At 45.0% G+C, this 23,294-nt stretch overlaps 1 protein-coding gene across 4 annotated transcripts in view; it reads left to right on the top strand.

Annotated features, from left to right (window-relative positions):
• The window catches only part of ABCC8 (ATP binding cassette subfamily C member 8), a 200,634-nt gene extending 178,982 nt beyond the window's left edge, over nucleotides 1-21,652 (top strand). For 3 of the 4 annotated variants that reach the window (XM_033928351.1, XM_033928352.1, XM_033928353.1), the window contains 6 exons: nucleotides 3,847-3,925; nucleotides 4,671-4,779; nucleotides 4,990-5,093; nucleotides 13,232-13,365; nucleotides 15,053-15,115; nucleotides 21,419-21,652. In XM_033928351.1, the coding sequence (XP_033784242.1) occupies nucleotides 3,847-3,925; nucleotides 4,671-4,779; nucleotides 4,990-5,093; nucleotides 13,232-13,365; nucleotides 15,053-15,115; nucleotides 21,419-21,556 (627 nt within the window). In that variant the 3' untranslated portion in view covers nucleotides 21,557-21,652. Of the gene's footprint in view, nucleotides 1-3,846; nucleotides 3,926-4,670; nucleotides 4,794-4,989; nucleotides 5,094-13,231; nucleotides 13,366-15,052; nucleotides 15,116-21,418 lie in introns of those variants that run through there. The other variant, XR_004537595.1, reaches the window with a different exon arrangement.
• Nucleotides 21,653-23,294: the final 1,642 nt, after the last annotated feature.

A 23,294-nucleotide genomic window follows, 5' to 3' on the forward strand; every position in this document is an offset into this window, starting at 1 on the left:
AAAAGGAGGACATCTGGGAATGGACGTAAAGCACAGATGTTTCTATCTGTCCTCCTTACTTCCATTGCTTTCAGTAGAAGTAAAACCCGGATGTCTGAATCCATCCTCCTTTTTCTGGAGCCATATACCCTAGGTTTGTACCCGAGGCAGTGGAGATTTAAACGAATTGCCAAGGCCATAAGAAGTGTCGGTGGGTTTTGAACCCTTATCTCTGGCTGCCAACTTGCTTCTCTAACTAGTAGGCCTCTGAACTAGAGAATGGCACGGTAACAAAATTAATCACTGTTCCTATCCCTGCAGATAACTGCAGGAAACCATTCCCATGTTATTCTTTAAGGAGAGAGGGAAGAATCAGAGTATGAATGGGCCCAGCCACTGACCCTCAAGCCTTGCATTGATGAATGCTGGTGTAGAAGGACCGAGGTTGAGCTAGACACTAAAGAATGACAGTCTCTGGTATCCAGAGCAGATATTGTGATGTCATAATGCCTCATCCCACCAATGCCTAAGAGCCAACCTCATCAGTGATGTCACAATACTTGGCTCACATAAGAATCAGAGTATGAATGGGTCCAGCCACTGATCCACAAGCCTTGCACTGAAGAATGCTGGTGTAGATGGACTGAGGTTTAGACACTAAAGAATGACAGTCTCTGGTATCCAGAGCAGATATTGTGATGTCATAATGCCTCATTCTACCAATGCCTAAGAGCCAACCTCAGTGATGTCACAATAGCTTCATTATCATATACTTGGCTCAGATAAGAAGCAGAGTATGGATGAGCTCAGCCACTAACCCTCAAGGTGGGTGGTCTCAAGGTGGGACATCGTGCAGCGATAATCAAACATTTTGCAAGACATCCTGGACAGAACTTATAGTTTTGGAATTAGACCTGCTTTAGAAGGTGCTCAGACTGATCAGATGACCACTGCATGCATCAAGGTAAGACACCCCCTCACACCCACAAAGATCAGAATGCTGGCGTAGAAGGATTGAGGTTGAGATAGACACTAAAGAATGACAGTCTGGTATCTAGAGCAGATATTGTGATGTCATAATGCCTCATTCCACCAATGCCTAAGAGCCAACCTCATTAGTGATGTCACAATGGCTTCATTGACTCAGATAAGAAACAGAATATGGATGGACACAGCCACTGACCCTCAAGCCTTGCATTGAAGAATGCTGGCGTAGAAGGATTGAGGTTGAGATAGATTCTAAAGAATGACACGGGATGGTTTCCCACGGTTATCCGTGGGGACAGGAATGGTGAATTTTGTCACCGTGTCATTCTCTACTCCAAACACATGTGCTTCCATACTTTTTCAATTAAAGCCTTTGAAAATTTATTTTCAAATAACCTACTTAGAGGTCATACTGTTATATGATATGTGGCACAGTGGTTAAAGCTACAACAGCAGGATCTGGAAAAGCCCCCTTGTCACTCGTTATCCCCTCACCACCACACACCTTACTACTGGCAACCCATACTCCCCGCAACTTACTCTTACACAAAAAAATAATTTCTTGGGAAAAATAGCCACAGCAACCATAACAAGTTCAAAACATAACAAGATGAACCCAGTTACCAGTAGCTCAGGATATCCGCCACGTGCCTGTAATGTAATTACAGCCCTCCCCCCCCCAAATCAACAGAGCTGTGTCTAGGACCCCAAGGACCCCACCAACTGCTCACAACTGGTAGAAAAATCGTGAAGTAACAAATTCCACCCAACATCCAACAAGTGTACCAAATCCCTGGTGAACAACCCCAAACATGCCACATCCACCCAATCATGCCTAATCTATAATCTGTACCCTTCACTGGGACTCCACCCATCTCCCCACCTGCTGGTTCACCTTAACCAACCCCCTAGTCCTTCTCCATGACTCCAGCCGATGAGGTCCGGGAATGATAGCCAACCATTCCAGCGTTGTCCCAGGGAGCCATGATAGAGCCACTTGGAGATCATCCTTCCTTATCCAGGCATCAATATCATTGCTCTCCCCCCTCCCCCCTCCCCCACCGAGATGAAACGACAGCACGGCTGGGGATGAGAGCGCAAATCATACAACAGGGGCAGGAGAAGGTACCAGTTCATGTCCCTTTGGCCCCCACCAGGAAACTCGAACACCCTGTCACTGCACTCAGGTGCTGCCTGCCAGGGTGGGTCACTGCTCGCTCCCCGACTCAATGCATGAAGGAGTGTTCCATCATCCAGACTGAGCAGGAATGCAACACCTCATTTGCAAGGCAAAGCCAAAAACTCAGACCAGGTCCACATAAAGTGAATGGGGTTAGTAAGCAGGTGTGATTGCAGCATGCTCCAAGTCAGCCCCCCCCCCCAATTCCCTGAATTATCTGAACGTCCCCGCCCCCCTCTATGACACCCCTTAATCCCCCCTCATTAGGGACACCCCCCCCCCCCCATGACCAGAGCAATAGCCAAAGCCCCAGTTCCAGATAGTGCTTTTTTTGTTGTTGTCTGCTTAGGGAGCATCCTGCAGGGTACTCCACCCCATGTTCCATCCCCTCTGACCCAGATGGATATAGTCCCTGTACACCTTTGAAGACCATATCCCCAACTGCATGATACCCTCTGTGGACAAGCCTGCTGCACAAGCGCTCGTAGCCAGCCCAATGCAGAATGAGTGAGTGCCGAACCAGGATGGCTTCTCACCACACTGTCGTAATGCCTTCTGCAGCATGGCCAAAAACTGATATCTGGTAAGGGGAAGACCATCCGCATGAATCAGGAGGATAGAGCAACCTGAAGGGTGAAGCGCCATAAAGTCCCACAGTAGAGCCACTGGACATGAGATGCTACCCTCAATCTGATTTAACACTACCATCTGTCCCCTACCTAGCTGGTCCATCTTCGATTGCACCACATGCACCTGCAATGTGCTCTCCTCCGATTGAATATGCTGTAGTAACAGCCCCCAGGTATCCCATGTGTCTAATGGATACACCAATAGTTCTCCTACTCGGAGAGCCCAGAAAATGGCAGGGAAAATGGAGCCTTGAATAGCCATTCCTCAAAAGTAGCCCAGACCACCGATGGCAATGCATGAAGCAGTTGATCCAGTAGCTCTTGGTTGATAGACCGCTGAGGATAAGGCTGTCATGGCGTGATCTGCCCCATGGCTGCCAACATTCTGTGTACCAAAAATCCCGAGGATGGGCAGCTCCACACCAAACCTTGCAAAAGAGGTGTCCTGCCAGGTATACCCCAAACGGTGTGAACTGCAAAAGCTGCTTCCAAGGACAGGTAAGCCCCGAGTCCTCCAAAGTCCTGGTTTTTCAACAACCCCCCACCCCCTCACCCAGTGCCCCTCGTGGCTGTCTTCCCCCCTCCAATCAATTTAAATTTCCTCAGTGGGAAATGCCTACGACCAATCACCACCCCGAGCCCTTCCCAGAAAGGCCTTGATGGGTGACAATGTTGTCTGCCCCATGATATGGTCGCCCATCGAGACCCACCCTGAGTTTGTGGGTACAAATCCACACTGCTCCTTGTGACCCTGGACAAGTCACCTAATCCTCCACATTGCCCAAGCTACATTAGATAGGCTGTGAGCCCACCAGGACAGGGAAAAATACTTAAGTACCTGAATAAATTTGTGTAAACCATTCTGAGCTCCCATGGGAGAATGGTATAGAAAACTGAATAAATAAACCGATATCTCTCTCCTGGTTTCTTTGAAGGATGTTTACTAAAATAGGTGATAAACCTCAGTGTGAAAAAAACACATATGGCTCCTCTTTGAACATAAACACAGACAAATGAATAGTTTGCTTTCTGCTAGTCATAATTTATCAATTTGTATTTTTCTGTCTGCAGATTGGAATTTGTGGCAGAACTGGAAGTGGAAAATCATCTTTCTCGTTAGCGTTTTTTAGAATGGTTGATACATTTCAAGGTGCATTTGTTTTTGGGTTTGTTTTTATTATGTGCGTGCAAGTCTAGCCTTCATCTATACTGTATCCACAATGAATATGCATGAGATAGATTTGCATGCATTGTCTCAGTTTCATACAGATTTAACTCATGCATAGTCATTGTGAATATCCTAAAAACCCGATTGAATAGATGTGCCTCAAAGACAGAGTTGGGAATGGTTGGTGTAATATAATATAACTTGTATACCTCATCTGCTAAAATCCTATTGACTAAAACCAAACATTGCCACAGGCTGAATTAAACTCAGGTATTCAATTCTGAGCTTAACCCAGGCACCAGCATTGAATATTTGGATCATGTACAGCTGCCAGCAGTTATCTGGCTGTCAGCTGATATTTAGACCTGAGTCCAAATAGATAAATTTAGGAGAGCCTTTTTTCTGTCCTAACTTTATCTGGGCACTTACCTAATGAACTGAAACTTGCCACTAACCAGGTAATAATAATAATAATAACTTTATTCTTCTATACCGCCAACAATCAAAGTCCTTGCTCTGCTTTGACTCCATCTACGGACCACCCGGCCACAATGGTCACAGCAGCGCTGTCTGGTTTAGTGCCATTGAATATCGACAACAGAGCAACAGCCTGTCCTGCTCAGCTGAATCATTTCAAATATCTACCCCATAGATCTAGTATTACACAGATGTTAGCTATGTGCCATAGTGTATACCCTAACTGTATTTTTAATACCATTTTTATCAGGCAGGATTATCATTGATGGCATAGACATCGCCAAACTTCCCTTGCAGACCCTGAGATCTCGACTCTCAATCATTCTACAAGATCCAGTCCTCTTCAGTGGCTCAATCCGGTAAGGATTAAAAGGTGATTACTGAAGAGTGCTTGCATGCTGGTCACATCTGTGTTTTTCTACCATCTCTGCTTTGTTTTGCCCCTGTGGATTTCTGAAGAGGTTTCTATTTATTTGGAGACTATTCTATAAAGGAAAATAGGCCCATATGGATTATATGCAATCTATGTGCATTTCTCATTATTAATCATGAATTGTATTTCGTTTCAGGTTTAATTTGGACCCTGAAAATAAGTGCACAGACAGTATGCTTTGGGAAGCTTTGGAAATAGCACAACTGAAACATGTGGTTAAAGCACTGCCAGGTGGTCTAGGTAATAGTGCTTTCTTCGTTGTAAATGTGCCCGCCATGTTCACTTTATTGTGCATTTAACATGCCTATGCTTTGTATTAATTAGGAAAACATGACTCCAAACAATTGCTCTGGGTCATCTTAGTCAAACTGCACCAGTCGTAAATGCTCTGAGACATCACAGGAAATGTTCAAAGAAGCATGAAATGATCACGTTTGTGAGCAGACTCAAGGGACCTCATTTCTGCCAAATTTCAGAGCCATGACGGTAGTAAAGAATGTGGAGATTTTTTTCCTCCATGCTGTTTAAATGCTCTTGTGCTGACCCTGGGACATGTGCAGCACTTGCTTGTGGATCTTGGCGGCTTGGAGATTTTTGTTTTGTTTCATACATCCCTCCCTCCCCCCCCCCAGCTCTGAATTTTGCAGGCTAGAAAGTCTTGTGTCCCTTGCTCACTGACATAATTCATATACAGTACTGTATTCAGCTTTCTCATTGCAGATGTTCATCTTAATGGATAATACAAAAAATATTTGAAAAAAATATCATGAACAACAAAAAGAAAAAGAAGAAAAACATTCAGTTACGAATGCCACATAAAAAATGTGCTATTAGAAAGCTAGATTATATATAGTGCTCAGTCACCAACCAAATAGTGTCATAAAAATGGTTGTACAGAGGGACCATCATAGCACGTAGAGAGTCCCTCTTACTGCCCTCCAAGTAACATAATATAAGACTATTAGATGTATCATATAGCAAAAAATGATGAGTATAACCGTTACTTATCTGAATCGGATGAACAAAATAATGGAGGCAGGAGTTAAACGGTAATGCTGGACGAATTGCTATTAAAATCTCAATCAGTCAAGTGCTGTGAAACCTTTACAACTCCGTATTCACTGAACTACTGGCCTCCCTTCCCTGGCACCCTTTATGTATTGTGCACTTTAACGCAAGTAATTTTAGTGTTGCTCCTGGTATCTGTTTAGTTTTTTTGACATCTTAATGGATACATTGGTGCTTGATGTGTCCTTGAAGTAGGAGCTTTATGGGTGTTGTTTTTTTCATTCTACATGCCTCTTGGGATTACACAGGAACTGAATAGGCTTGTGAAAATGTCTGGCCGATCTTTTGTACTTTCCATTTGCGCTGTCCTTAGCACGTTGACATGGTCTAAAGTTTGTGAGGGCACACTAGGAAGCCAAAATTATAGCTTTTGTCATAAACTGTGGGAAAGGCTTGAGAAATATGTTACTGCATCCCACAAATAGATATCAAGCAATCAGAGATGGGCAAGTAATATATTACTAAGTAATATCTTATGGTTTATTGTAATTTAAAGTACTGTCTTTCCTGAGGAGATAACAAAGCAGTGAACAGACAATTTGGGCCCCTTTTATAAAGCCACGGTGGTGGGTATTGTGCTGGAACGAGTTGCCCATGGAGTTGAGAAGTTTGTCAGGGATTCTGCAGTTTAGGAAGATGTTAAAAACTAGGCTGTCTGAACAGGTGTTTCTTTCATAAACTGTGGGGGTTTTTTGGGGTTTTTTTTTAATATAACTGTTTATTCAAAAGACAAAAGACACGCAATAAGCAGAGATCACAATTTTCAATACATAACCAATACCAAACAACCAACAAGGAAAACCATGAAGATATATAGAGTCCGGACCTGTGTTCTTATAGCCCGGACCCAGCCATTCCGCACCCCAAAAAGATCCTCCCCCAACCCTGACACCCCCTACCACCCCCACCCCCCAAAATCCCACCTCAACCCACTGGCAAAAAAGGAGCCACTGGCTTCCGCAATCTATTAACCACTTGGCTTTTTATCATAGGGGACAAAGTATCCAAATAGGAGGCCCAAACTGACAAAAAAAGCTTACTCCGGGAACAAGAAAACCGAGCGGACATAGATTCCCATACCATTAAAAGATGGACTTATTATGCCAATACCAGAAGGTGGGTGGGGAGTCCTGAAGCCAGTGATTGAGGATGCATTTCTTCCCCACAATGTAGCCCTTACGAATAAGCAAACAGTCACCTGCAGAAAGCCCTCCCAGTTGACCTGTAGCCAAAAAAATATCCCTTCCACCGTCGAGGGGAGGGCATAGCCCACTAAAGATTCCAAATAACAGCGGACCTCCAGCCAAAAGGCAGAGGCACAGGACCACAAATCATGCGCCAAAGAATTATCAACTTGGCGACATTTCAGACAAATAGGGGTAGGGCACACCCAAAATAAAAGGCCTGTTTCTGGGAAATATAATCCCGATGGAGAACCCGAAATTGACATTCCTGGAGCTCAAGCGCTCTGCACCACCCGGGGAATCTGCCGTGGTTTTAATTTTATGTTTGATATGCTTTCTGCCTGTGTTTGCTTTTAAGTTTTTAGTTGTTTTGATTGCACTAGTTCTTTGATGTTAACTCCGCTCGTGACCCCTTTCCAGTCTGAGTAATGGCCCTTTACGCCAACCCTCTGTTCCCTGTTCGCCAGCCAGTTTTTGATCCATCGGTGGATCACCCCTTGTACCCCGTGGTTCCATATCTTCTTAAGCAGCCTTTCGTGTGGTACCTTGTCGAAGGCTTTTTGGAAGTCAAGGTAAATGATATCTATAGATTCCCCTTTATCCACCTGGCTGTTTACCCCCTCGAAGAAGTGCAATAAGTTTGTGAGGCATGACCTACCCTTGCAGAAGCCATGCTGACTCGGTTTTAGCTGCTCATTGTTTTCGATGTGTTCACAGATGATGTCCTTAATCAGTGCCTCCATCATCTTTCCTGGGACTGAGGTCAGGCTCACTGGCCTGTAGTTTCCTGGCTCAAGGGGAGACCCAGGAAACTACAGGCCAGTGAGCCTGACCTCAGTCCCAGGAAAGATGATGGAGGCACTGATTAAGGACATCATCTGTGAACACATCGAAAACAATGAGCAGCTAAAACCGAGTCAGCATGGCTTCTGCAAGGGTAGGTCATGCCTCACAAACTTATTGCACTTCTTCGAGGGGGTAAACAGCCAGGTGGATAAAGGGGAATCTATAGATATCATTTACCTTGACTTCCAAAAAGCCTTCGACAAGGTACCACACGAAAGGCTGCTTAAGAAGATATGGAACCACGGGGTACAAGGGGTGATCCACCGATGGATCAAAAACTGGCTGGCGAACAGGGAACAGAGGGTTGGCATAAAGGGCCATTACTCAGACTGGAAAGGGGTCACGAGCGGAGTTCCGCAAGGGTCGGTGCTGGGACCGCTCCTGTTCAATATCTATATAAACGACCTAGAGGCGGGAACCAAGTGTGAGGTTATTAAATTTGCAGATGACACCAAACTATACAGCAGGGCTCAAACCAGGGGAGACTGCGAAAATCTCCAAAAGGATCTAACGCAGCTGGAAAAGTGGGCCGAAAAATGGCAAATGAGCTTCAACATAGGGAAATGCAAGGTCATGCACGTGGGGAAAAAGAACCCGATGTTCACATACAGAATGGGGGGAAAACCGCTAGGGATCAGTAACCTGGAGAGAGACCTGGGAGTGATGGTAGACGCAACACTGAAGGCATAGGCGCAGTGCGCTACAGCCTCAAAGAAAGCTAACAGAATGTTGGGTATCATTAAGAAGGGTATTACGACCAGGACGAAGGAAGTCATCATGCCGCTGTATCGTGCAATGGTGCGGCCGCATCTGGAGTACTGTGTCCAGTACTGGTCGCCGTACCTCAAGAAGGACATGGCAGTACTTGAGGGAGTACAGAGAAGAGCAACTAAACTGATAAAGGGAATGGAAAATCTCCCATATACCGACAGGTTGAAGCAGTTGGGACTTTTCTCACTGGAAAAGCGGAGACTTAGAGGAGACATGATAGAAACCTTCAAGATCCTGAAGGGCATAGAAAAAGTAGACAGGGACAGATTTTTCAAATTAAGGACCACCACAAGTACAAGGGGGCACTCGGAGAAATTGAAAGGGGACAGGTTTAGAACAAACGCTAGGAAGTTCTTTTTCACTCAGAGGGTGGTGGATACATGGAACGCACTTCCGGAGGCTGTGGTAGACAGGAACACATTAAATGGTTTCAAAGAAAGTTTGGATAGATTCCTAGAAGAAAAAGGGATTGAAGGGTATAGATAGATATAGACCACTACTTAGGCGATGGGCCTGATGGGCCGCCGCGGGAGCGGACCGCTGGGCAGGATGGACCTATGGTCTGCCTCAGCGGAGGCAACTTCTTATGTTCTTATGTTCTTAACTGTTTGTATAAATTTCATTATCGTGTAATCCGTGTGCTATTTGATTATGTACGTTTTATTGTTACCCTAGAACTGCAGGATAGGCGGGCTATAAATTTTGAAATAAATAAACAAAATAGTGATGCTACTGCAGTGATTGCATCAAAACCCCTAGGAATTGAATGGGCTTGGGTGAATTTACCGCATGCGCCACATAAAAGGGGCCCTAAATACCAATCGTCAATTGAGAGGGAATAAATTGAAGGAAAAGGTGAATAAAGTAACAGCATTAATATATTGTTGGTAATATATTACTGATAATATATCTCTACTAATATATTACTTTTAAAAGTATGAGTTATCACTGTTAAGTAAATTACTTTCCAAAACTAATATAAAACAGGCATGAATTTGATTCGGAAACAGAAATATGTTAGTTACTAGTCTAGGTAGGTAATAACTATTTCCACCTCACTATTATTTAAATGATCCTAGATATAAAATATTGCTGCTCTGCAATTAAAAAGTGGTTTACAGGTTTAAATTAGAAACATTGTAATCAGTGAAATAGTTTTGTATAGCCACCCAGATCCCCTTTTTAATGCAAACAATAAATGTTAAACTAAATTTAATCTCCTGTGCATGGAAATATTTAGCAGTTTTCAAAGATCTAAGAAGCTGATCACAACTAAACATGGCATCTTCTTAACATGTACTCCTCTGATACCGAAATGGGAATATACAGTGTGGCCCTTTAAGAGGCACCCTTTCATCACGGGACTCTTCAGTGCTGGAGCAGGGATTGAGGGGATTGCTGGATCGGTGGATTGCTGATAGGAGGTGTCAGGGACTTATGGGGGACTGAGGTGAGGGAGTGCTGGATCAGGGGTATTGATGCACTGAGGTGGAGTACTGATGGTGGGGGGGGGGATAGTGCCCCCTCGCAAGACATGCCGGATCATGGGGTGTGAGGGAGAATCACACACACCACTGGATCAACATGCTGGATTGGAGGGGGAGTACTGATAGTGGTGTTGGGGGGAGTTTGTGGGGGTCAAGGTAAGGGAATGCTGGATTAGGGGGGGGAGCAGCACTCCCCCCCCACACACACACACACTGGTGGTGTTGGGGGGGGTCAAGGTGAGGGAGTGCTGGATTGGGGGGGGGTTGCTGCATCGAGGGGGAGTACTGAATTGGGGGGGAGCATCAGCCACCCCCCACACACACACACACACTGGATTGACATGCTGGAATGGGGATGGGGTGGGAGGGCATCACCCCCCTACACACACACATGCACACACACACACACACTGGATCAGAAACCCATGGGCCATGAACTCTCACAACTGCAGCATAGCCCTTTAAGAGCCACCAGTTCAGCTCAGCCATGATGAACAGTCCTGCTATTAAAGCACGGTGCTGAAAGGGCCATGCTGAAATTCTGGCTCTTAAAAGGCGGTGATAAAAGTTTGCACTGAACTAACTGCTTTTAAACAACTGCGATGTATTGTTCTAGACCCCTCTAGCTACCATCATTCAGACACAGCAGCATTGTACACACTAATAGTCTTAAAGTTTCAAATGTTCGTTTTCCAGTCTTAAATGCAAAGTAACGCCAGCAGCCTTCCAGCTTAGTAAGCAACTACTAACCCAATGGATATTTGCTTATTGGTTGTTACCAGGCATAGGGAAGGGAAGGACCACTTACTGCCCAGCTCCATTATTAGTGAAATGGTGATCAAAAACAGATTTAAGAAGTTCAACAATCAATGAAGTGGTGAGACAGATCTGAAATTTTCTGTTCTACATGAAAAATGTATACTCTGAATAAACTTAGAAACCCAGTTTTCCAAAGCTGAGATTTATAGAAGTAGGTCTGCAGTACATGCATTTGGCAATGGGATGTGAAAGAGATGGGACTAAGGTGGCAACAGAACGTATAGGTGTATACCCCACTCCAGAAGGGGAATGCACATCTTTGATTAATATCGGGATGTACTGCATTCCTGGATATATTTGGGGTTTCTAAAAGTGTTTGTTTTGGACAAGGAGATTACACAGTATTGTGGGAAGGATATACAGTGGTGCCTCACACAACGAACTTAATTGGTTCCAGGAGCAAGTTTGTTATGTGAAACGTTCGTTATGTGAAACGCGTTTTCCCATAGGAATACATGTAAAAAAAAATAATTCGTTCTGCAGCATAAAATATGCTAAGATGACATAAAAAAGATAAATTTTTTGTTATTATTTTTATTTAGATACATCTAAAAACATACATCTCCCTGTCCTTTTACTTCCACTATCTTCCTATCCCATCTCTATTCCCTTTTGTCCCTCTCCCCATGATCAATCATCTCACCACCTCTCTCTGCCCTCACCCTCAGGGTTCAAGATTGCTTCCACTCTTTTTCCTGTTGTTCTCTCTGCCTGTCACCCTATGATTTAGCATCCCTTCTGCCCTTGTCCAATATTTCCCCTTCTCTCCCTCCCTCTCATCCCCTGCTCCAACATGTGCTTTCAGCGGCCTTCTCCCCCCTTAACCGTCTTTTCTTCTCCACTCCACCTTTCCTCCCTCCCTGCCTCCACCTTTGTGGCGCTTTTGCACCCGACCGACAACAGAACAGGCCCGGTCGGACAAATCTCCCTGTCCTGTAGCCGCGAATCTAAATTACCTTCTTACAGCAGCTGGATTATTGAAGCTGCTGTAAGAGGTAATTTAGATTCGCGGCTACAGGGCAGGGAGGTTTGTCGGCCGGGCCTGTTGTCGGTTGATCGGGGGACCTGACCAGCTGTGCACATTCTTCGGGGCGGACCGCCCCCTCCCCCCTCTTTCGTTCGCCATTGCCTTCTTCCTACCTGCCCTGCCGCAGCCGCACACAGCCGACCGGAAGTCTTCCTGATGTCAGCGCTGACGTCGGAGGAAGGGAGGGCTTTGCTTAAGCCCTCCCTCCGACGTCAGCGCTGACATCGGGAAGATTTCCGTTCGGCTGTGTGCTGCGACAGGGCAGGTAAGGAGAAGGAGACTACCCTCGACCAACCCCGCTGCGATCCAACCCCGCAGGAACCCCGGAAGGATGCAGCTCGGGCGACTTCGTTGTGTGAAACGAAGTACGTTATACGGATCACGACATAAAGTTCGTTGTGCGCAGCGTCCGCTGTGCGAGGCGGCCGTTATGCGAGGCACCACTGTATACTATCTTTTCAAAAGGCTTGAAGCAGATACATAAAACAAAAATATATATAGTCAAACCTAAAATACTGTTATGTTTTTAATGGTTTCATGCTTGTAAGAAAAAAAATCCCCAAACAAAATCGGATATAGCCAAATTCTGGTGCTTTTAATTAAACTGTACTTGACACATTACTACTTACTTTAAAATTGAAATAATCCTGCACAGGCTTATTGAAAGAGCTTAAATACTAAGGAAGTTCTGCTATAAGTAATAAAGGTAATATGTGAAGAACATGAGAATACCCAGAAGAGTATAAATGTGATCCATAAGTGTGGCCTTTGTATATACAGGCAGTCCCTGGGTTAAGAACGAGTTACATTTTTTAAGCTGTTTTTAAGTTGGATTTGTATGTAACTCAGAACTTGTAGATTTTCAGATTCTTGCTGCTTCCCTCAGCTCCCAGCTGCCCCTACTGGTGGTCCCTCTAAGGTACAGCATGCACAATCACACACTGTTCTTAATGTGGCCATGCATCATTCCTGAGTCTGCTGCAGGAGAAGTGTAGGAGTCTAGGCCACTGGAAATACTGCTCAGTGAAATCAAATGAAGCTGCAACCGTGTTCTTAAGTACGAGTTGTAACTCGGGGGACTGCCTGTATTTTTACCTAGATTGCTTTCTCAGGATACTACCTGAGGTATTGACCCAGTTTTCCCTTTTTTTTTTTTTTTCCACTTGTGTTTCTAAGATGCCCTGGTCACTGAAGGTGGAGAGAACTTCAGCCTGGGGCAGAGGCAGCTCTTTTGCTTAGCAAGAGCCTTTGTGAGGAAGAGCAGCATCCTGATCATGGATGAAGCCACTGCATCTATAGACATGGCCACAGTGAGTCCCCAGGGCTATTCTGTGCAGGAAGTACAGCAGATCAAACTTAGATAGGAAATAAAAGTCATTTTATTGCAGATACATTATCACAAAACCAGTCCAAATCATTTAAGAAAGAAATTTGTATGAATCTTTTGCATCCCCTGTTATAGCCCTTTTCAGGGCAAAATGTGGCCATGTCGAGCTTTTTATGTAACCAAAAACAATTGGCAATAACTTTAAATCTCACTGTAAACAAACACCGGCGTCTAAATACGAAACCAATATTAATAAGACTTCAGTATGGGTTAACCAGTAATTCTTAGTTTATTTAACCCCGAGCATGAAACTTAGAGGTGACAAGCATATTTGGCATATTTTTGGTTCTTTTGTAGCCTGAGCTTTTTATGTGACATTTTCTCCAATAAATAAACATTTGCCCAAAATCCAAGTTTGATCTGCTATGCCTCCTGCACTTTTACTGTCTTCTACTACTACTATTTCTATAGCACTACCAGACATATGTAGCACTGTACAAAGTCACAAAGGTCCCTGCTCGAAAGAGCTTACAATCTAAACAGCCAAGACAGACAAAACAGGATATCATGGATACAGTTAATGGGAACGGTTAATCTGCTGGCTGGGTTGGAGGGCAGAGAGGCGTACAGGACAATCAAGCCATTGTGACATTACTGAGGAGGTTGGCTCTGATTGGTGGAATAAGGCATTATGACATCACAATCTCAGCTCTGCTTCCCAAAGACTGAAACTCTTCACACTACTACTACTACTAGGAATTATTTCTATAGTGCTACCAGACGCACGCAGCGCTATACAGTCACAAAGAAGAGCTTACAATCTAAAGAGACAAGACAAACAAACAGGATGTCATGGATACAGTTAAGGGGGACGGTTAATCAGCTGGCTGGGATAGTGTGCAGAGGAGTAGGATTAAGGACTGAAGGCTATATCAAAAAGGTGGTTTCTCAGTCTTCTTTTAAACAAGGGAAGGGGCTTGGCAGACAAACTCAGGTATTTTATTCCAGGCATAGGGGGCAGCTAGATGAAAGGAATGAAGTCTGGAATTGGCAGTGGAGGAAAAGGGTACAGCAGAATGATCATGCCTCTCTTTTTCTACTAACCCATGGCTATTCAGAACAGCCTTTAATATGTGATCCTCCTTCATAGGAATGATTTTCAAATGTGGAGGGTAATTCTTCGGGGATATAAACATGGCTTCTACAGCACTACAAGCCCTGCTGGTCCATTGCTCAGAAATTGGGTCTGGGAATGAAACTCAGATTTTACACCTGTTTGTGCAAGCAGGCCAAACCAGTAGTTTATACCTTGAAACTAGTGCATGTTAGGGGAAGGTTCAAAGCAGTCATAGTGATGCTATTTCAGTAGTGAACTTTGCACTCCTTACTGAATTGATGTGTTTTGTAGAAGAAGATTCTTACATCTTTATTCTTCTATCATAGCAAAAGTGTTCATTAGTAAAAGACCAAGGGCCTGTTTTGCAAAGCTGCGGTACTGAGTCCTGGCATGGTGATGCAGGAACTAAATGGGCTGCATCGCATTTGCCACGCTGGTACTTGCTACTGCAGCTTGGTAAAAGAGACCCTAAAGAGATCACATTATAATCTTCATCCAGTCAATTTTCAGTTGCACAGCTTTGAGAGGATTGCTCTTTTCTTTCCCTCTATAGGAAAATATTTTACAGAAGGTTGTGATGACTGCATTTGATGATCGGACTGTGGTAACCATAGCAGTGAGTAATTCTGTCTATTATGCTTATTTTCTTCCATTATTAAACACATCTTGATGGTATAGAAAACAGGTGCTGAAACAAAAGCATGAAAATAAAACACAATAATGGCATTCAAGTTATAAAGCCGTTAGTACACTGGGTACCAGTAGCATAGTAAGGGGGTGGAGGGGGAGGGGAGCAGTCCGCCCTGGGTGCGGTCTTCCTAAGGGTGCAAGGGCACCTCTCTGCCCACCCACTCACTCACTCCCTGCTCCTCTCCTTGTCGTGCACGCATGCCTCTTGACTTCCCCCCTTATCTTTCCTCTGCATAAAGTTGCTGCCCACGTCAGCATCGGCGCTCTGTCTGATGTCACTTCTGGGACCCACACCTAGGAAGAGACATCAAAGGGCGAGCCAACACCGATGTGGGCAGCATACTGCTCATACCAGTGAAGCTAATAAGGTACGGGGAAAGGGAAGGGGGCGTACAGGGGGGAGGGGAAGAGGGGGGAGGAGGGGCTCCACCACCCCGGGCGCCGCTCATCTTTACTACCCCACTGCTGGGTACTCTGGTGCTTCTAATCCTTGCTGAATGAAGAGATATGTTTTCTGTTAGAAGACTGTGAGTAGGTATGAAAGAATCATTCCACAGGTATGGTTTGCAAACCAGGAAATAACTGTGAGAAATGAAAGCAGAATCAAAATGCATTTGGTTTGCAAGACTCTTGAAAAACAATATTAAAGACTAGTCTTTAAGCCCATTACATTAATGGGTGCTAGAGCAGATGTCTGGGTTTTTTTATTTGTCTCTCTCTCCTTGGACACTGTCTGTCTGTCATTCATTCTGTCTGTGTCTCTCCCTGGCCCCCTGCCTACCTGTATTTCTCTGTTGCGCCATGCCTGCCTGTCTGTCTTTCCGTGGCCCCCTTCTTTCTCCCCCCCTCCCAGAGAAAAGCATGATTGTTTTATGCCCCCCAGCAGCCCCCTTTCCCTCTCCCCCTGTTGTGCCATGCTACGTGCTCTGTGGCCTTCTTCTGTTCCCCCCCTGATGATTGTTTTCTGCCCCCAGTACACCCCTCCCCCCCCCAAAGCAGCCCCCTTTCCCTCTCCCCCTGGTCCCTTGTTGTGCAATGCCTGCCTGCCCCGTGGCTCCCTTCCGTTTCCACCCCCTCCCATTCTTACCCTCCCTCCAACTGGAGCTGGTGTCGGTCTAGGGCCGGGGCTGCATCATTCACCTCTCGGCCCAGATCGTCGAGCAGGTTCTCCTTCTTAATGGCGGTGGGCAGGGGTGCGAGTGTGGCAGCAGCGGCAACCCCGGCTCCTTCTTCAGCACCATGTCAGGAAGGTGGAGAGCGGCCTGCAAGGTTCACTACAGCGGCTGGCCGAACCTCAGCAGGCCGCTTTGAAGAGGAGCGGCAGCAGGAGGGAGGAGTCGCTGGCATATTCTGCACACTCGCGCACCTCCAGCTAGCGCAGGCGCCGTGAGGACTGGCACCTCATGCCACCAGGAATCACGATCTTTCAACAGCGCATGCGCGCTTAGCCTTTTATTATAGATGATTCTGTATAATAAACTCCCTATGTAGAATTCTAGCTCTCCAATAAATGTAAGAGTTACATAATAACAAAAGAATAGCCTTACTGGGTGAAACCAATGGTCCATCAAGCCCAGTAGCCTGTTCACACAGTGGTCAATCCAAGTCACTAGTACCTGGCCCAAACCCAAAGAGTAGCAACATTACTTGCTACCAATCCAGGGCAAGCAGAGGTTTCCCCCATGTCTTAATAACAGACTATGGACTTTTCTTCCAGGAATTTGTCCAAACTTTTCTTAAAACCAGCTATGCTAGCCACTTTTACCACAACTTCTGGCAATGCATTCCAGAGCTTAACTATTCTCTGAGTGAAAAAATATTTCCTCTTGGTTTTAAAATTTTCCCTGTAACTTCATCAAGTGTCCCCTAGTAATTTTTGATGGAGTGAAAAATTGACCCGTTCTACTTCACTCAAGATTTTGTAGACTTCAATCATGTCTCTACTCAGCCGTCTCTTTTCCAAGCTCAAGAGCCCTAACCTTTTTAGTCTTTCCTCATACGAGTTGTTCAGGGAATTTCTGTAAATATCAACCATTCAGGACCTTTTGAATTTTTTGTCCAGAAATTGGTGCTGTCACCTCCTTCCACCAGTTCATATTCTTAGCATCTAGTTTGGATCACTCCATATTTCGTAAGACCCAGATTCTACTGTAAAATCCTTGCTCCCTTTTCTTTAGGCAACAAGATATAAGAGCTTGTATCTTAGAAAAATCTCACCCATACCTGAAATCAGAGGGCCCAACATTTAACCACTATGGCCAGTGGGTAAGCAAAACACTGGTTGTTGCAGTTAAAATTAAACTGGATATTCGGTACCATGCTCAGATACTAGTCAGTTTCAACAGTAGACCAGAAATGCTGTCGAGTAAGCAGCTTATAAAGTTAGGGAAACTTTTTTTGCTATCCTAAATTTATCCAGTTTGCTGGAATATAGCCATTAATTGGATGACCTCCAACTCTGCCCCAACACTGTCTGGGTAGTGCCAAAAGCTAGTCATATTCTAGAAAATGGCTGCCATAACTTCTAGAACAGGGTTTGTTCATGCCCCCCATCATCTTTACTGGACTACTAGGGACTTCAGATAAGACCAAGAGGGCCCATTGGGAGTGGGTATAACCTTGAAGGGAGCAGGAGGGAAGGAAATAAGAGGGCAGTGGCGTAGCAAGGGTGAGAGGTGCCTGGGGTAGTGGTTCCCCACCCTTGTCTCTGCCCCCTGCTCCTTCCCCGATCACCCCTGCCACATACATACCCCCATCTTCTCTTCCCTACCCCCGTACCTCTAGTTGTTCACCGCTACAAGCAACAAGAACTTCAACGTGCTCCTCATGACACCATCGTCTCTCTCGCTCACATCACTTCCTAAGCATGGCACCCACAAATGACATTAGTGGGAGAGATGACGCGGATGCTAGGAAAACATTAAAGTTGTTGCTCGAGGCGGTGAACAACTAGAAGTATGGGGGAAGAGAAGAGGGAGCGTGCATGGTGAAGAAAGGAATGGGAAGAGGTGGGGCATTGAGGAGGAAGGGTGCCAGTGCCCCCATCAACATGGCACCTGAGATGCCCCCCCCCTTACTACACCACTATAAGAGAGTGTCTTGCTCTTTGGAGAGTGGAAGGAAGGAGCAGTCAGAATTGGGGAGGCATGATGTGCTTCTGAAGGGGTTGGAGGAAAGAATAATCCAAGTGGGACTTTGTGGTGGGAGGAAGGGAGACGCTTAAGAATGAGACCTGGAAATTAACGGTGCTTAGTTAACTTTCTGCATAAAGTTAGGACACCCTTTTTCTTGTCCTAAATTTGTGGTTGCTCAGCTAGTTAAATTGAAAATCACTGCTAACTAGCTAAGCTTCTGTAACCCCTTTGTTTGCCTGGATGCTGGCAACAGGCATGCAAAGTAATTTTTATTTGTAGGAGACCAAAGCCAGGACCAATTTTCAAGCTGATTTTCTGAAGCAAGCAGGCAACAGACAAATCCACTCTTACCTTTCTCTCTAAAATGATGGGAGACCATGCCAGATCTTAATTTCCAAAAGTCAACTTTACTCTTCTCAAGGTGAAAAGAGGCACTCTCTTGAATAGTGAAAGGTTGTTTTTTTTTTTTAGCAACAGACCAAACTATATGCAATATCTCCTAATCGTACAGAATCCTCCTTGGATGGATTCAAATCCAATAATCCATATGCACTGGTCTGTTGGTGTGCTCTAACCAAAAAATCAAATTTACCGCCAAAAACTAGGTCTTAAATCTCTGGAGTGAGGCCATTTTCTAAGACCACCTTCCAGGAAGTACTAAAGCTAGGCTTGACATCCCCCTTTCTTTTAGGCTTCCGGAAACTACAGGAAACCCCAAAGGATGGAGTCCCTGACAGTTTCAGAGGTGCATGAATGTCCGCACATACTCTCCTATTCCCTTGGTAACATAGGTTAAATGTTCAACTGCAGCTGTTATATTCAGGCAACCATAAAACCTATAGCGGAGCTGTAAGAATCCCCAGCAATGCTGATGAGCCACACAAATTTAATTCATGCATCCCCTTAATGCAGTGCATGATATTTCTATCCTGATGAAACTTAACACCCCCCCCCCCCTTGCAACTCTACCCAGATACTGCCGAGAGTGTCTGTAAAGATATTCAGCTGCATTAAGCTATTTTTTGAGCACAGAACTCATTATAGGCAGTGAGACCTAGCTATTAATATCTGTGTTTAACAACTTAATGGTAACTCAGATTCATAACTTTGCCTCTAAATACCATGTTAAGTGCCATACTTTTGTGCCACGCCATATTTGTATAATACTATGGGCTCCTTTTATCATGTCGGACATTTCATCACGCACTAACCCCCGAGGCACACCAAAAACCTAATGCCTCATCAATGGAGGTGTTAGCGATTAGCGCGGCAGGCGGTTGAACGCGCGTTAACCGCCTAACGCAGCTTGATAAAAGGAGCCCTATGTTTACCATAATACGGGGTCCTTTTACTAAGGCGCGCTAACCAATTTAGCATGTGCTAAATCGGTTAGCGCACCTTAGTAAAAGGACCCCTGGCAAACATAGGGGTTCTTTTACTAAGGTATATACTAGTGTTTAAGCCCGTTACATTAACAGGTGCTAGAATATGTCTATCTGTCTTTCTTTCTGTGTCTCTTTCTTCCTTTCTTTGTCTCTCTCCCTCCCACTGTCTGCCTTTCTTTCTATCTGTCTCTCTCCCTGGCCCCATTTGTCTGTGTGTCTTTCTTTCTTTCTGTCTCTCTCCCTGCCTGCTGTCTTTCTGTGTGTCTGTCTTTCATTCTCGTGTGCTGCCTGCCTATCTTTCTGTCTCTCTCCATGGCCCCCTTTTGTCTCCTCCCCAAAGCAAACCAAGATTGCTCCCTGGCCCCCTTTCCCTTATCCTCTCCCCCCTCCCCCACTTCCCTGTGCAGCAGCAGCAGCATTCCCCCCCTTCCTTGTGTAGCAGCATCCCTCCTTCCCTGTGCAGCAGCAGCATTCCCCCACACTTCACTGTACAGCAGCAGCATTTCCTCCTTCCCTGTGTAGCAGCAACAGCATCCCCCCCCCCACTTCCCTGTGCAGCAGCAGCATTCCCCCCACTTCCCTGTACAGCATCAGCATTGCCCCCTTCCCTGTGCACCCACCCCTTGCCTGCTCCCCCCGTTCCCTTCCTTTTCCCTCCCCCCGTCCAGCAGCACCCCTTTCCTGCTCCCCCTGTGCATACCCCTGCAGAAATCTACTTGCCTCAAAGAAAAGCGCTGCACCGCACTGTTGCTGGCCTCGGTGTCTTCTCTCCACTGCGGCCAGCCCTAGCAGAAACAGGAAGTTGTGAGAGGGCAGGCCGCAGTGGAGAGAAGACGGTGAGGCCAGTGGCAGCACAGCACAGCACTTTTCAGTTAAACGCTGTGAGTGGGTGAGCAGGGGGAGAAATAGATGCCGGCAGGGGGATTTGGAGGTCGGGGTGAGTGCGGCAAGCCGCTGCTCGCGCCTGAAAATTTTAAAAGCCAGGGTGCATGCGGTAAGCTGCCACTTGGCGTTAGGAAGTCGGGGCACATGCGGGCAAGCCACCACTTGCGCCTGAAGATTTTCAAAGCCAGGGCGCGTGCGGCAAACCACCGCTCGGAGTTGGGACGTCGGGGCATGTGCAGCAAGCCCAAAGCTCGCGCCTGAAGACTTAGGAAGCTGCGCCGTGTGCTGTAGAATACCACCATGGATCAGAAATCACGGTGGCAGGGATCATGCCGTTTTAAAAGCGCCTGCGCGGGTAAGGTTTTATTATATAGGATATATATACATACATATATGTGCACCATGTACAATGCTATGTTTGCCATGCTATGCTTGTATATATAAAACTGTTTGCCGTGCTAAGCTGCCATCCTGTGTTTTGTCGAGCAATGGTCATCATGCTGTGTCACACTGTGCCATGTTTGTCATGTTATATTTTTACCATGCTTTGCTATTTTCAGGCAACTTGTAACCTGTTGTGAGCTCGTCTGGGAGAACAGGATAGAAAACCAAATAAATTAAAAAAAAAAAAATGCTTTAGTTTTCCTTGAAAAAAAGCATGGAGAAAAAAAAATATATATATAAAAGGAACAGCAAAATAAAAGAAAAATATTTCATGTTTTGAATTTCCTCAGTGAGAAATGTATTTTGTTTTTTCAAAAACTAGTCTAATATTCCCATTTTCTTCATTGAAACTGAGCTGCGTTCTCTTTTTGTGTCTTCCAGCACCGGGTACATACAATTTTGAATGCAGATCTGGTCATTGTAATGAAGAGAGGGTTGATCTTAGAGTATGACAAACCGGACATTTTGCTGGAGCAAGAAGACAGCATGTTTGCTTCTTTTGTGCAAGCAGATAAATAATTCTAAATGAAATCTTTTTAAAGTGCAATTGAACTATCAATTAGTTTTCTAATTGTGTAAATTATCTGTAAATAATAAAAACATGATTATTTCTTAGCAAAAGTTTTATATTGCTTCTCATTTTACTCCATTGTATAACAGGGTTTTGACCTGGAGAAATCTGCTTTTGACATTTACTATTGACTGTGTCTTTAAACTGCAAGTTGGAAATCAACAAATTCAGACCAGAAGCTAAAAAAAAGGGGCCAAGCTATACAGTAGCTTCACCTTGTGCAAGCCCACTCAGTCTTTTTGCTACACAACATACTTTCAAATTTGCTCAGTCCTCATGACGCACAGAATTTGTTATTGGAGTTTCACTTGCTCTGTAACCTTTTACAGAGAACAGGATCCAATCAGTTGGGCGCACAATTCATGAGGATCCAGTGTATTCATCCTTCTCCTGCATCCCAATCGTTTCTTTAGATGATTCAGGCATCTTCAAGGTGATGAGTAGAAAAGTTGTAATGGAGAGCTGTAGAAAATCCGACCGATGGGAACGGGCGGAAACTAAAGACTGGGGATTAGGGGGAAATGGGTAGGGCTCGGGCATGCCCAGTGGGGCCCGGGCACTGCACGTGCTCAGAGGAAAAAAAAATCAATCTGAGCTATTGGAGAGCTTATCTGCAAATTGGGAGCTGTTGGGACAACACCCACATGTGGCTGACTCATCCTGCTTGTCCTAGGAGAATCAAATTTTCAGGCAACTGCAAGAAAGTCCTGAGACTTGCACAAGTCTTTCAAACCATATGAAAGGCTTTTATCCTTGAGCACAAAAATAAATAAAAGCCAGAGTGACTAATACAATTGTTTCTATCTGAAGACCACAGCTACATTGTATCCTAATATTCTTTTTTTTAAGTATTTATAAACATCACACTGAGTGCTTTAAGCACGATCTCATACTACAATATAAACACAGCTGTAAAATGTCTAGGTTAGCAAAATGCACCAACCTTCAAGTAGTTTAGGAAAAACATGTTTCGAAGAAAACATGACTGCTAAAGTTAACTTTAGCTAGTAGCATGTACTCCAAAAGCAATAGCCAATACACAAGAACTGTCTTGATCGTCAGTGAATGTGACCTCATATCGGAATAAACCATGGAGAGAAAGCGAGCAGGAGCATCAGGAAGAGAAAGGCGTCAATGAATCTGGCAACATTCGGAAGTTGGAGAATAGCTGTGCTGGACTGGCTGTCTCTGTTGTCTGTGCTGCCATTTGAATTAAGAACTTGGTGAGAAGGGGACAATGTTGCCTTTTCAGATTCTGAAGGCTATTTTGATTTAGATGTTTTATGGGTATGTAGAATAAAGTTAAATGCACTTGTGCCTGGTGGTTTATTGTCTTTGTCTAGTTCTGCTGATCCTGGGACCAGGATCCCTAAGAAGCATCACTGAAACCACCAACAGTACATTCTAATCTATTTTACCCCAATTCTGGATTCTGTCTCTAACCTCCTCTCTCTGTCCCTCTCATGTCTTCCCTCCATTATCCCTCGCTTGATCTTTTCTTTCGCCACCCAGCTTCCCCGTATGATTATCTTCTCCTCTGCTCTCCGCCCCCATTCATCTCAATCTTCCCTCCGGCCATCAAAACGGCAGTGTTTGGACCTGTAAAAGATATTTTGGATGTGGCGGGGGGATTATCAACGTGGGCTATCATTAAGCCAGATTAATTAACAACAAATGGGTGCAGTA

The sequence above is a fragment of the Geotrypetes seraphini genome, chromosome 19 (assembly GCF_902459505.1).
Source record: "Geotrypetes seraphini chromosome 19, aGeoSer1.1, whole genome shotgun sequence".
In the NCBI taxonomy this organism is placed as follows: domain Eukaryota; kingdom Metazoa; phylum Chordata; class Amphibia; order Gymnophiona; family Dermophiidae; genus Geotrypetes; species Geotrypetes seraphini.